At 36.7% G+C, this 15,188-nt stretch overlaps 1 protein-coding gene across 3 annotated transcripts in view; it reads left to right on the plus strand.

Annotated features, from left to right (window-relative positions):
- Positions 1–14,422, plus strand: part of brdt (bromodomain, testis-specific) — a 32,751-nt gene extending 18,329 nt beyond the window's left edge. For 2 of the 3 annotated variants that reach the window (XM_082136724.1, XM_082136723.1), the window contains exons 9-21: positions 731–909; positions 1,062–1,336; positions 1,861–1,953; positions 2,052–2,180; positions 3,579–3,640; positions 3,799–3,961; positions 4,181–4,522; positions 4,814–4,902; positions 10,062–10,173; positions 10,267–10,334; positions 10,425–10,618; positions 10,902–11,100; positions 13,147–14,422. In XM_082136724.1, the coding sequence (XP_081992850.1) occupies positions 731–909; positions 1,062–1,336; positions 1,861–1,953; positions 2,052–2,180; positions 3,579–3,640; positions 3,799–3,961; positions 4,181–4,522; positions 4,814–4,902; positions 10,062–10,173; positions 10,267–10,334; positions 10,425–10,618; positions 10,902–11,100; positions 13,147–13,215 (1,974 nt within the window). In that variant the 3' untranslated portion in view covers positions 13,216–14,422. The remainder of the gene's footprint in view (positions 1–730; positions 910–1,061; positions 1,337–1,860; positions 1,954–2,051; positions 2,181–3,578; positions 3,641–3,798; positions 3,962–4,180; positions 4,523–4,813; positions 4,903–10,061; positions 10,174–10,266; positions 10,335–10,424; positions 10,619–10,901; positions 11,101–13,146) is intronic. The other variant, XM_082136725.1, reaches the window with a different exon arrangement.
- Positions 14,423–15,188: the final 766 nt, after the last annotated feature.

Raw genomic sequence — 15,188 nt, forward strand, 5'->3', positions numbered from 1 at the left:
GGTATCAGTGATTTCAGGCCCAAAAATATTTTTATCACATTAATCTAATCTTTCCTAACGATCCGCTAGCTGCCCGCCCCATAAGCATGCCGTCTAAAAACCGCGTCTCTGTAGGCAGCCTAGGCTCTGAGATCTGCACACAAAAACAAATGGTTTAGCCAAACACTCAAAACCAAAACAAATAGTGTTCCAACCAATCACCGACAGGGGGAGGGTGTTGTGAGGTTTTGTGCTCGTGCACGGCAAAGCTGGCTCAAAACCTCACAACACCCTCCCCCTGCGAGTAAAGTAATTTGAAGGTTTAACTGGCAGGGCTTTAAAACGCATGCAAATAATAAACGTTTGTGATGGCAAAGAACTGCAGCTGATAGAATGTGCCCTGAAGAGAGACTGTTCGTATCATGCTACAGAGGCTGTTCGTATCATGCTACAGAGGCAGATCGTGAAGACATTGCTCACGATCTAAAATCGTGATAACGTGCACATACGTGTGTATTATTATGCTTATTACAGTTTTGTGCTGTTAGCTTAGCTATTGTGCTGTTAATGTCAAACCCTGTTGAAATTTTGTCTTATATGCCAATGTGAGCATTCAAAATTAGTCAGTTATGAAGTTTCATGATGGTTTGGATGCTTTTGTACTGTAGGCAGTGAGAGGTAGGTTGCAGGGTTTTGAACTATAGATTGGGCGAATTTATTCTTTATGCCATTTCTGTTTTTTATTCTCCAGCTGAAAGCAGTACGAGAGCAGCTGCAGTTACTGACCCAAACACCTCTCTTGAAACCAAAGAAAAGGGAAAAGTCCAAGAAGAAGAGGAAGAAAGAGAGAGAGTCCAGTAAGCGAAAAGGTGAAGAAACGAAGAAATCTGCAAAAATACAGAAAAGGTCAAACAGCAGCAAGTCATCAGGGTAAGAATACATTTTATTTGTGTGTGTGTTGGTGCGCACATCTTTCCTGGCTGTTTCCACACTAAAAATAATGTATGGATTTAAAAAAAAAAAAAATTTTATCTGCCACATTATTCGCAGAGAAATCTAAATTATTTCAACTCTGTTCTCAGGCGGAAGGAGAATAGAGCATGTGACTCCGAAGAAGAGATGAACACTGTACCCATGTCTTATGAGGAGAAACGGCAACTGAGTCTAGACATTAACAAGCTTCCTGGGGACAAGCTTGGCAAAGTAGTGAACATCATCAAGGCTCGAGAACCCCTGCTCAGGGACACAGACCCTGAGGAGATTGAGATCGACTTTGAGACTCTTAAACCTTCAACTCTTCGAGCTCTTGAGTGCTACGTTGTAACTTGCCTTCGGAAGAAACCGAAGGAAACAGACAGTGAGTAATATTCAGTCATTATTAACAGCTTTTCATGCTGGGACATATTTTATGGAAATCTATGTAAATTAAATGATGTGAGAAGTAGTACTAAAAGCCTGTTCATACCACGTGTGATATGACTAAACGATTGCAAATATAAAATATACATTCAGAGTAAAAAAAAAAGGAAAGAAAAGTCATCATTTATAAAAAAACAAAAAAAACAGAAGTCTTTGTTGAACAGTGTTTTGGCCTCCATGTACCCTGAATTTGCACAACGAGGGTTCTTTTTCTGTACAAAACAGGCACATACTCTTGATCATTTTATTTATTTTCCTTCTCATTATTTGAAAATACAAGGTTACAGGCCATCTTGTTTTACAATTTTGTAGAGCAACAGTGCCTCATGCTCTTCATTTTTAATTTGGTCGTACATAAAAAAAAAAAACCCACTTTAAAACAGACTTCAAGAAATACAAATTTATGTGTGTAAAGGGGAAAAGTTTAGCTTAAATGTATGGGTAATCTGTTTACATTTTTAGAAACGAAGTCACAAAAGAAGTCTAAAATCAAGGAAATGGATAAAGAGTTGCAGCACACAACTGGAGAACCAAACTCCAATAAAAAGGCCAAAAGTGAGTATATTTAAAAAATATATATTATTATTATTTAATAAAAATGTAATTGTATAAATGCAAATATAAACATTGTATTTTTCTCTTTCTCTGTGCAGTTGAAACAGAAGGTGAGTTTAAAGACACGACCCGTCAGTCTCGTCTGAGTGAAAGCAGCAGCAGCTCGTCCAGCTCTGACAGCAGTAGTAGTGACTCTAGCTCCTCTGATAGCGGTGACTCTGATTCAGGTTAGCTGCTTCACACCTTCCCACCAACCCTTTTATTCACTCACTGTCTCTCAGGCCAGTCTGTGCCCCCCGCTATCTATCTGGCCACTGAAGCAGAAAACAAACCAAAAATTGTAAAGCTTACTTGGACATCCCCAGTGTTATAAACTCTTCAATTTATTTCACTACTGGACAACAGAGTTCAAGTACATGAAACGTTAAACAGTTTTCTCTCTCTCTCTCTCTCTCTCTCTCTCTCTCTCTCTCTCTCTCTCTCTCTCTCTCTACTCAATTTTAAAAAAAAATTGGTGTTTGTTCCTTTTTTTTCACTACTTGTCCCATCTCTTTTTTTTTTTTTGTAATAAAATTGTGCACTTTTGGCTCCAAATAATGATAAAATTATTAGTCACGTAAGGGGTCCCTCACTCTTTCAGTTGTTTTTTTATTTGGGTGCTATTATTTATTTGTTGTTTTCCTGTGTTCGATATTTTGTTCTTGTTTTCATCACAATCACTTATTTATGTTGGTGCTGTAGTTTAAGCTTGAGACCAGTTGGATCTTAGTGTGGTGTTTTCCTGAATTAGATTTAGTATTTTGGTTAAAAACACTTAGAAGAAAGGCCAGTTTTCAATTCGGACCTTCATCAAACATAGCTGAGGGCACAGTAGTTTGTGCTATTGTCCCGGCTAAGGGTTACAGCTGGTCTGTTTTAAACTGCTGCACTCATTCATTATTATGTGATTCCATTGCTTTGTAATGTCACCTTTTGTACTTGTGTTGATAGGTTATGCAGAGATGTATATGTAATGATAATCTACAATAGATTGTAAAAGCATACGTCAATATGTTGTATGTGAGGTACTTGGATTGTAAACTATAGTTGGAACATGGAAGCTAGGACCAAAACAAGCTTGTCATAAGCAACCACTTGTCCTGTTTTAAATCTATTGTATATTTTGTAGATGTGTGCATTTTACTTACCTAAACGGGTATAAAGCTTAACCATTGAGCTTGGTGTTCGACACCCAGAGATTTAAATAAAACGCTTTTTGTAGACAACTGTTGTATATTAAGATTAGTGTTGTGATTTCTTCCCCTTTTGTCATTTCACTTTTTTTTTTCCCACTTTTGCTCCCGTCACAAAACACTTTTCACACATTGTGCACATTTTACTTGAAAATACCCAAATTTAAACCACTTGAAATTAAACTTGTTTTTTATTATTATTATTATTATTAGTTTATTATTATTTCAGTGATTGACACTTATAGCACTTAATATGTATACAGTTTATTTTTTATTAGTGGAGCTCAAACAAACTGGGTAAATCAGCAGAAATGCCCATGGGATGGGGTTGGCCTTTCCCTCAGCCACGACTGAAGTGAAATGACCTCAGTGTGCATTGTGCGTGTCTTACAGAAAAGAAAGCTAAGAGGAAGCAAAGCAAAGCCCCTGGTCATGCCAACAAAAAAAAAAACAAGGTAAAAAAAAAAAAAACACACAAGCCAATAAGAGTCCACAACCATTATTAAATGGCCTACTCCCACTCATTGATGATGGCACATGGAGCATTTCACTTCATGTAGGGCCAGATTTTTCCTGAGTGAAATATTGCCCCATTGTCCCCCTCCCCAAACAGGCAATGCGGCAGGCCGTTGCTGAGGTAAAGGACTCTTTTTCTGCCTCAGTCGTGACGTGCCAGTCTCGCCTAGTGTCACTAGTCTCAGAGGCAGACTCCAAAGACCTGCTTGCGTCACAGCAAGCAAATCATCCTGCCGAGGACACCATCACAGCATTCCCAGGTTAGGCTCACTGCCTTTGTTCACACTTCAGTTCATCTTAATGTGTTTTCTGTGGCCACATTGCACAAAAAGAATGAAATGACCTCCAAAAATGAAAACGGTTTCTTGTTTTTAATGCCTCGTCTAAATCTAAAACTGCATTTGGAGACCAGATGAATATCTGCAACTTTGATTTATCAGTTTAACACCTTTCTGTCCATCCCTCTGCTTCCACAACAGCGTTACACAGCCGGCTGCCTCCTCAGCCATCCAGACCTAGTGGCAAAGCTGCCCCACTACCTCGTAAAACCTGCACTGCCCCCATACCGCTCAGCCCACCTCCAGACCAGGCTCTCAGCCCTTTACATAACATTTCCGCCACCTCCCCCTGTAAAGACGACAAAACCACCCCACCCAAAGTTTCCCACATTTCAATCACCCCACAGCCACCCGCCACACTCCTTTCAGACCCATTGTTTCACTGTAGTCCCACGCTCAGTCCCCTTGACCCGCAGGTATCTCAGGTTGGCCCCCCATCACCTTCTGCTGCAGAGAAGCCTCCACATAAGTCTGAGCAGGAAGGTAAGAGGTCGCTTGATGTGTCGACTCGACTCCCGCCGATCTCCGTCCCTCACTCTCTCTTCCCTCGCTCTGTTAACGATGTGCATCTGCAACTTTCCCCTTCCATTGTAGGTTAGCATTGTATGTTCGTCTTTAACTGGTGGTTTGTCGCTGAGTCTTGTCATCGATTTAGTTTTTCTCTCCCAAGCTGCATGACATTGCTGTCTCCGCTTGAATGTACGTATAAAACAGGATACCATTCAAGGCAAACTCCCATCTCTCTCTGTTTATCTCTCCTTCTCAATCTTGCAGGCATCCCTCCTCTTCTGTCACCACTGACCTCACCTCCTGCAGCCATGCCTGTCACAGGATCCCAGCCTACCTCCAGCTCTCTGTTCGAGGTAATTCTATTTCTGCTGAACAAATCCATATGAAGAGACACTTTTTTGTACAGTTTATCTCATTCATTTAGTTAAATAAGGTTATTGTCATTAAAGGAAAAGGGGCTTTTAAAATATAGTGGTTTGTTGTAAATACTTTCTTAAAGGTACGCTACGCAACTTTTGGTGGTAATTACGTAAATTGGGCTTTGGCTCAGCTCGTATTATGACTTGTGGCGTATGTGGTTACCGACAAACATTTTATCAGAGTAAATGTTATCACAAGTCAACTTGTACCCTTCTTGTAACAACTTGTAAAAGGATATGAGGAAAATGTGTTTTTTTTTTATTATTATTTTTTGTTTAGTTTTTTTGAGCAGTTAACTGCCCTCCACTGTTTTGACTTCTTGAAAACTGTTTCCAATAAATAACAAAGGCAACACTGACATTCAAAAAAAAAAGATTGCTATATCTTATCTGTTGAGCAAGATAAAGGCCATTTCTGTCTGTTTTAAATCCTTGATTTGTCAGCACCTCTGAAAATCCTGAGTTGTGCTGTGTCTGTGTTTTCCTTGGCAGCCATTCTGCTAAACATTGCATGGCAAAATAATTATATTATCAGTATTTTTTGTGTGGTGTTGTTGCTGCAGTGCGTTCATTTTATGAAACTTTGGCAGTTATGTAGTATAATTTTAATAACAGCAATAAGTCCTCTAAAGCCGTGGTTTACAGAGTTCAGAAATGCTTCGCGCCGTGCCTAACACCACCTCTTAGCTGTTCAATTCACTGTAAACCAAAGCTTCTTGGGGCTTATTGCTATAACCATGTCACTACCTAATATGTGACCAAGATGTGTCAGGGTATTGGTAATGTAATTGAGGATTTGATTCCTTTTTTCTTTTTTTTTCTCCATTGGATGTTGTTTTCAAGCTAGCTGACATTTTATTGGGCCCATGCTGAGTGGCTGATTTTAACAGTTGTACATGGTTTGATGAAGGGAAGGGACTAGACCAGTGACGGTATTAGAAGGAATGAAATCTAAAAAGTCGTCTGCAATTATGATTATTCAAAGTAATTGGTGTAGCTGAGAAAAGAAGCGGTCAAAGCATTGATCCTTGTTGTATCCCACAGTCAACGGCGGACACTTTAAAGACTGAGGCTTTGTTTCTGTCGAGAGCTAATGAAAATCTGCAGTCTGCCCAGGTGTTAATCAAAAGAAACAGTCCAGTCTTACTGCTTTTTGGAGGGTTGCATAGGAATTCTGACTACATTCAAAGCCTGTAGAATATTTCTTTGACTGTTGTGCAACAGTGGTAGCTCAAATAATGGTGCAGCACTGTCTATAATTTTATCTATTTGTGGGATACCTACCACTAAATATGACCTAACAATAAAAAATGTGGTTGGTCACTGTGTCAGTTAGGAGGAGTCCACCTGTCTAAATGGACGGTGCTTATCCAGAGCCCTATATTAGCATCCACGCCAATGGACGCTCAAGCTCTTTTGGGTCGGTGTGTATTCTGATTAGCTGTCAATGTTATTATCAACAGCTGAGAAAATGTTATTCTAAACGTGATTCCAGCGATATCATTACTCTGTTGTTATCATTATCCACTTTATTTGTTATGTAAGAGTGGGTGCAGCCATTTGTAACTTGAATGTGTGCGAGGCTTCCGGTGGCATACACTTTCAGTTATATTTAGCTGTATAAAAATATATTTTTATGCCGCTTGTAATTGCAAACTGGTATTTCTTGTATTATTTTGAATAGGGGTGTAACGATACACTTATAGGCCTGTCATATATATTTTTCCTACCGACCAAAATTTTGTTTTGCCGTTGTGCTGGAGCGACCACCATAACATTGCCCAACATAAAATGGCAAACGTAATAAAAGTGGAACAAAACTGTGCTACTCGTGTGCTTCACGGATCGTTTATCATTTTGGACCAATATCAGTGCAGCGCAAGCCGATCTTGATCAAGCGACACTGTTGCAACACAGTGCTAAGAAATCCAGTAAAGAAAGCATTTGAATTCGCCACAGAAGTAATAACATCGCTGCGAGATTTAGAAGCATTCAAATTTCTCCGTTATTAACCATAGATCTCTATTAGATAAAACAGCGCTTATGTGGAAACCAGGAGAAACATTGTGCCATGAATGAACTAGTTAGACCTTAAGTCCACAAATCAGCTACATTTTAATACTCTGTCCACAACATCTAGCATCATGAACATCAAGTTCATGTGCGCATTCGCGTCTTTTGCTGCAGATGTAATTTGTAAGATTACTTTTATGTTATCTGTATCTGATTAATCTCAAATAAGAAGCGTTCGGTTGAGTTTAATAACCAGCTAGAAAAACGCGGCAGTTTACCGACCATTCTTTCACTCAACAGTTTCAGCTCAAATGGAATGTCCGACATTATTGACTATGATCAGGTTGATCATGGTCATATTCCTTTTAGATGGGCTTGATGGGCAAAAATCATTGATATTAATAATGCAGCAGTGTTATTTTTTAACAGTAAACCTATGTTTTATTTAAAGTTGTTTCTCGTTATGGCTTCGAAAACGCGCCGTGATGACTGTAATCACTTTCTATAATGAAAAATAAAAATTAAGTGCAAGATGTGCAGTGCCAATATACATGCCATATTCAGCATTATAATGAGTACAGGATTGTGATATAATGTTAAATTCTCTGTGCTTTAGTTGCCCGTGTATCAGCGCGCTGTTTAGAAAAGTTTCCCATCCAGAGTTCCTTTTACAAACCATAGACTGTAAAAAAAACTAGTTCACGTGCATTCGCGTCCTTTTGTGCAGATGCACAATATTACGTAATATTACATTTAATGTTATGTATCTAGGTTATCTGATTATTAATCTCATAGGATGTGTCATAGAACGGGCTTCAGTTTACTGGAGAGCTTTTACTCTTCAGCTTTACCTCAAGCAGCTATTCCTTTGGATTAATTTCTTTTTCGATAACATTGATGCATCATAATCTAGCAGTCTTTTTTTTTTTTCTATTCATACATTCATGTTTTCATGTCATTTTTATTTGTCAACATTAATTTTCATAAATGTCTTAAAATATTAGTTTTCATGACGGACACGCCCTGCCCCCCCCCCTCGCACATGCGCAGTTATTATTTTGGCATTATGAATAAAAATGCTGCCCTCAAATGTTAATCTGGAACCTTACAAACTTAAAATAAAACTGCACATTGTAATCTATATAATTTAAGTCCATCAATCAATCAATCAAAAATGTATTTCTACAGCACATTTAAAAACAACACGAGTTGTTGCTTTACAGATTCCACATTTCAGTAGCGTTAAAACAAACATCAATAGACACAGATCATTCAGTACCACATATAACTAAGAAAAGTTAAAAGCAACAGAAAATAAATATGTTTTCAACATAGACTTAAAACCTTATATGGAATCGCAGGACTTGATGTAAACAGGGAGACCATTCCAAAGTCCATTTATTACCAAGGCATTTGTCAGTAATACAGTCAAAATGGGGGAAAATCTGAATAACTGCATGCGATGCAGGTTGATTTAAGGTGTGACCCTAAATGTTTGTGTGCCTAAAAATCACCTTATGCACCTTTTTAAAAATCAAGGAAATTTCTCTGGCATTTCTTTCTTTTTGCTGTATCGAAAATGTACCAAACCGTGACACCACTTTATCGAATCGAACCGAACCGTGAATTTTGTGAACCGTTACACCTCTAATTTTGATGTATTGTCAAAATTATAAACACTAGGGCTGGGACGATACACCTATCTCCCGATTCGGTACTATCATGATACTTCGGTGCTGATACGATATGTATTGCGATTTTATAAAAAAAAAATTAAGAATGGCGATTCTACAAGTATTGCGATTTATATATTGCAATTTTTTTAACACTAGACCATCGGGAAAAGTTAAATCACACACTTATACAGACTGTACATGATGTATAAGTAGGGGTGTGACGATAACCGCATCACCGCAATATTGCGTTAATGAGATGCCTACCGCGGTGTGAGGTCATCACCGCCCTTTTTTTTTTTTTTTTTTTTTTAAGTTACAGGAGTGCATATGGTGTGTGATATGAACTATAAACACATTAATATTTGCTTATAATTTACTGTATTCTGCGAGTCCCATGTTCAAGTGCTTCTGGAGAAAACAGTTAACCGCCAAACCGCGAGATTTGTTGCTTCTTTACCGCGGTAAGAAAAAATCCCATACCGTCACAGCCCTATGTATAAGATGAGTCATATTTACAAAAACAAATCATCACATCTTTCTCACTTTTATTTCAGAAGCATCATACAATACTACATTCTCTTGAATAAATGACAATGGCCAAACAATGTAATCGATAAATGCGTTATTTTAAGCACCAAGTTTCTATCGAAAGCTGATTTTGATCACTATCGTAGACATCAGTGTTCATATTTGAACTTTAAACTTTTATCCAAGTACTTCTATGATAATTTTAACTATTGCATCACAGAGGGGTGTTTGAATCGAGATCACAGTTTTTTTAAAGATGAATCGTGCAGCTCCATTGTCTTAACTCTCTCTCTCTCAGCATGAGTAGAGCGAGGGCTTTTCAGTCTCACGTCTCTTCCACGCGTCCACTTGGGATATTACGTCACTCAACACTCAACACATTTTATCCTCTGTTGGAACGAAAGTGGCTAACTTCTGTCAACCTCATCTACAAGCAAGGACAAAAATAAAGCAAATGAATTTGAATTAATATCGAATCTGGAATAAAAAAAAATCTATTTTAGAATCATAAAAAAAAAAAATCCCGATAGCTAGGTGAATCGTTGTGTTCTCCCAGCCCTAATAAACACACTGGTTTGTAGCAAATAGTTTTACCATTTACTACATTTTATTAATCTATATATTTGCCTATAGCCACTAATATAATCTCACACATTCACAGTTGCAAAATAAGGTGCATAGCTGTGGTTTGGACTTCCCTATTCTCTTAAGAACAATCTGGTTAAGTTTGGCATCTCCATTTCTGGGTTCAAATGCGGATCAGATCCCAAAATAAAACAACCAACAGTACTAATATACACTCATGGTATAGTGTGGTTCTACTGAAAAATCATGTTCAACCACAAATGACTTTTTGCACTATCTTTCTCTCTACAGCAATGTACATTGTTGTCACCTCTGCACGAGAGTCCATTAACAAATGTGAGGGATGAGCAGAGCAGCCCTGAGACACTGGAAGAGCACTCTGTTCAGCTGCACAAAATGCACGGTCAGCATTTCCTCTGCCGTTTTCCTCCGGAGTCCTTTCTCTTTTCCTTTTTCTCAATGGTTTCTTGAAATTAGTTATTGTCACATTTTCTAGGAGCGAAACACGATTCCAGTGAACTATGCAAGTCTATTCAAGATGCCAAATCCTCCCTGCCTAAAAAGGTACAGATGCTTTACATGGGGTACCAAGCAAAATATGCCCTCAATCTTTAGTTCTCTCTGATAACCTGGACCTATTCATATGCGTTTAAGGATATTGTCCTAAAGCATGCCGACTCCTGGACAAGCCTGGGTAAGATGGCTACTCAAACTCCTTGCCCCATCAAATCGTCAAAGGAAAGTTTCCAGCAGTTTCGCAAAGTTGCCATCGAAAAAGAGGAACGAGAGAGAGCTCGTAAACTGCAGCTGGAGGCTGGTCGAGAGAAGAGCGGCACAGACAAAAGCAGGTATAAACGGATTCTTAGTTTTCAGGCAACACAGTGTATAAAGTTGTGTTATGTAAATTTCAATTTGGAGGAGTTTCAATCTCTGCCTGATTGGCTGGAGACATGATTCCAGCTGACCACAGCTTCACATGGCTCTGTTTCAAAACCTAGCGAGTATGCATAATGCATTCAAAATTTCATTTCTATTATTAATTTACACTCGTATCCCCATAGCCCACATTTGATTATTGTACGACTGTTCTCGCTGAACTAGCTGACAGTGTTTCCTTTCAATGATTTCTAGTCTGACGCAGCAGCTCCAAAAGACTAAGCTAGACTGCCAGCCTTCAAAGCCAGAAGTGGAGTTAGCAGAGCTGCCTCTGATGGCAGCCATCTTGGATCCCCCCAAAGCACCTGAGCCCTGCTCTCTTCCGCAGAGCTCTGTAGACAGAGAACGAGAGATGGCCCGCAGGAGAGAGCAGGAACGCCGCAGAAGAGAGGCCGTAAGTACTTCACACACTAAGTATTTAGATATTCAATTATAAATGTACAAATATTTAATCCAAATAGTGATTTAGGATATTTTATGAATCAAAGAATTGTCCTTTGTTGTTTGTTTTAATTATTAAATGTTATGGTTTTTTTTTGTTTTTTTATTATTATTATTATTATTATTATTATTATTATAATTATTAATAATAATAATAATAATAATAATGTTATATTTAACTCAGAAAAGCCATTCAGTGACCATAAACATGTTAGTCAGCTACAAAAATAAACTCTAGAGAGGAGCATTTTGCTAATGTACGCACCTTATTACAATATTTAATCTATGTTTGAGTAAACCAGTTTTTATGAAAGCCACCATTTAAAGTCCCCCTGTGGTGAAAATCACATAAACAAAATAGTTTATATTTGGTGTTTTTAATATGCTGTAAGACAAACCATGTGCAAATTCATAAGTCAGCACCATTGCTGAGTATTTTCTCCTTGAAACTGCATTGAACCAAAGACGGTCTCAAACATGGTTTGAAATCACTGGTGTTTGATGTCACAAACTACCTTGTAACCAATCAAACCAAGTCTCTGAGCTGGTGGAAGTGAGTGGAGGAGGGGTTAATTTGCATATTCATAGAACCGCATATCCTAAATGAGGCAAGTGTGTAGAGTTACATTCAAGCTATTTTAAGGCATGAATAAAAAAAAAATTCACAGAAAAAAAAAAAAGATGTAATTTTGGTGATCAAAGATGAGTTTTAAGTTATACAATTATTGACTACAGGGGGACTTTAAATGTGTAATTTGTGTTTGCATACAAATCAGTTAATTTTAATCTTCAATATTATAATAATGTAGTACCAACTGACTCCCTGTATAGTTTCATTAGTTGAGGATTTTTTTTTTTTTTTTCTCCTTTAGAAAATTTGACATGTACTGTACCTTATATAATCTTCACATCGGGGTCCTCATCACCCTGTCGGGGGTTTATTCTGAGATAACAACCGGCTGGATGTACATTATCCCGCTTATTACACGGCTACATGCTACATAAGTAAATAATTAGACACGAAATATTGATCTGAGTTGAAATGTTTTAGGTCTTTAAACGCAAAGCTTCCGTGGAGAAAGCTGTTGCTAGCAGGGCAAGTTCAAGCTAGACAGACATTTAAGACATACGGTTTACAGTCATACAGCTTATTACACAGCATTTCGCCACATAAATAATTATGGAGATAAGAGAGATATTGATTTCAGAATAAACGGTTTTAAAATCTTACCTGATTGTATCTTATAATAATATTGCCAAAATCCCATTATAATTTCATTATGAAACACATTAAAACACACCCATTGATACTATTATTGGTATTACTGTAATTAAGAGTTGTTTGTTGTAATGATTAATAAGTAATATAGGTAACACTTTAAAGTAAGGTTCATTAGTTAACATTAGTTAATGTATTAACTAACAATGAGCAATACATTTGTTACAGTATTCATCTTTGTTAATGTTAGTTAATAAAAAAAACAGCTGTTCATGGTAATTCACACACTGTAAAAAATAATCCTGTAAAAAAAACGGTAAACTACTGGCAGCTGTAGTGTTTTTTTTGTTGTTGTTTTTTTGCAGTGCATTAACTAACTAATGTTATCAAATACAACCTTTGATTTTAATAACGTATAGTAAATGTTGAAATTAATATGAACGAAGATTAATAAATGCTGAAAAAATATTGTCCATTCTTAGTTAGTTAACTAATGTTAGCTAATGAACCTTATTGTGAAGTGTTACTGTAATATATCTTCAGGGATTATATTATTTGTTTTCTTATTAACCAGATTATTATTCATAATAACTATTTAAAAATGTTGCTATTGTTATGACTATATGATTAAAAATTATGTTTATCACTATGATTAATAATGAATGTTATGCAATAACAGTACTGGTTATTAACTCATACAATGTGTTTTAATAATAATGATAATGTTTTATGATGATGTTTTATTGACACATACTTATCTTTTTAATGCTCTTTCTCTAGATGTCAGGAGTCATTGATATGACCATGCAGAGTGACATAATGGCCACCTTTGAGAAGAACTTGGACTGAGATATAAACAAATAAAAAATGTGCTTGTTTGTGTTGCGCTTCTGTTCAGTGAACAGTGCAGGCCGTCTTTTCCCTTCCCATACTTGCTCCATGAGTCCTGGTGACTGAAACGGGTCTTGGTGTTTTGACAGGCATGAAATACTGCAATACAGCTGCATCACTTGACATTTGTACTAAATTAGCTCTTGTAAAAATAAGAATACAGTAGTGGGCATTGTACAATGTTGTAAGACCAATATTTGCACCATTAACAGTGTTGTGTATATTTTTTGAGTTTTTTTTATATTTTGATAAGTTTGATGCTTGGATCCAGAAATGCCTGCACTGAAACGCTGCTGATTGTCTGAGGCAGTTTTGAAAGAGAAACATGTCTTGACGATTCACAACAGTTTTTGTTATTCTGTATTTTTGTTTATAAAGAAGAATGTTTACTTCTCTTGATTATTATTGCCATCTGAATCTTTGACACATTCCATCACCCCTTCTGCTGTATGAATATTGCATAGCTGGTCGTCTTGCGCTAGCTGTTGTCAGATCTGTAAAGGATATTCCTGTGCAGGGCCCCGTCCCTGTTTATCCTATTAGCTAGTATTTCATATATTTGACTTAATGCAGCAATTTAAACAGAAAATGTGCTGGCTGCGTTAAACTTGTCCTGTTTAAGTTATATATATATATATATATATATATATATATATATATATATATATATATATATATTAAAAAAAATAATTCTGTAGTGTCAGAAATGTAATGTAAGCATGTGTGTATAAATATTTAGCGTTTTTTTTTTTTTACTGGGGGACTATTATTATTTTTTATTTTATTTTTCAGGTGTCCATCTTTGACGAATCACTTATTTAGAGGAGTTATTGCACTTCCTGTATTTCTATTTGTATCCACTTGGAAGTGCAGTGCCATATGTTTCTCTCTTGGAGATGATAGGCAGTTCTCTGTGCCTAAAGTTAGTGGGTTCTCCAGAGCCATGTTGATTCCAATGTGTGATCTGGTGATTGTAACTGCACTGAAAACATGTTCAAAATCGTTTCTCTGACTATGATGGTTGTGACAGTTTTCATCCCAAGCACTTTATTCATTACACCGCCATGCTGAGGTGTCACAGGCTAGTGAGGGAAAGACATTAATTCAAAGAAATCACATTCTAAAAGTTAAATCAATAAAAGAAAAATAAGTATTTTCATTACAATTTGTGTTGTGGTCATTTATAATTATGTTGAAAAAATATTTATATTTGGGTCATTCTTGTTTCCCAGTACATATTCGTCCCCATCATATAATCTCTATACTGTTCAAAAGCGAAAGTAATGCTACTATTCTACAAGGACATTACATGTAAATGACAGTGATGGCATTTATGTTATAAAAAACGTGTATATATCAAATCAATGCTGTTCCTCTGAACTTTTTATTCAACAAATGATCCTGAGAAAAAGGGATTACAGTTTCTGCAACAAATATTAAAGCAGAAAAGCTGTCAACATTGGTTAATAAGAAGAAATGTTCCCTGAGCACCAAATCACCAATGATTTCTGAAGGATCGTGTGACACTGGAGTGATGATGCTGAAAATTCAGCTTGTCATGACAGGAATAAATTACATTTTATTATGTATTAAAATAGAAAAGTTACTTTAAATGTTTATATTTCACAATTTTACTGTTTTTACGGATTATTTTAACATGGGAATGAATTTTGGCTTGACCATCTGTTGCCACAACGTGAAAAGCAATTGAGAGATTTTCCAGGTATTTATTTTATTTTTAGAGAATATTGTTCGAACTGATAATCATTTCCTAGGATTCTATTACATAAACATTATATTAGATACCCTAAAATTAAAAAAAAATGGTATATGAAATTTCGAAATATGGTTTAGAAATTTCTAAATTGATCCAAGTCGCCTACTATTTCACTGCACAACTTTGGTTCCTTTTCCGTTTTATCAGGTTCCAT

Source organism: Leuciscus leuciscus (genome assembly GCF_965113295.1).
Source record: "Leuciscus leuciscus genome assembly, chromosome: 14".
Classification (NCBI taxonomy): domain Eukaryota; kingdom Metazoa; phylum Chordata; class Actinopteri; order Cypriniformes; family Leuciscidae; genus Leuciscus; species Leuciscus leuciscus.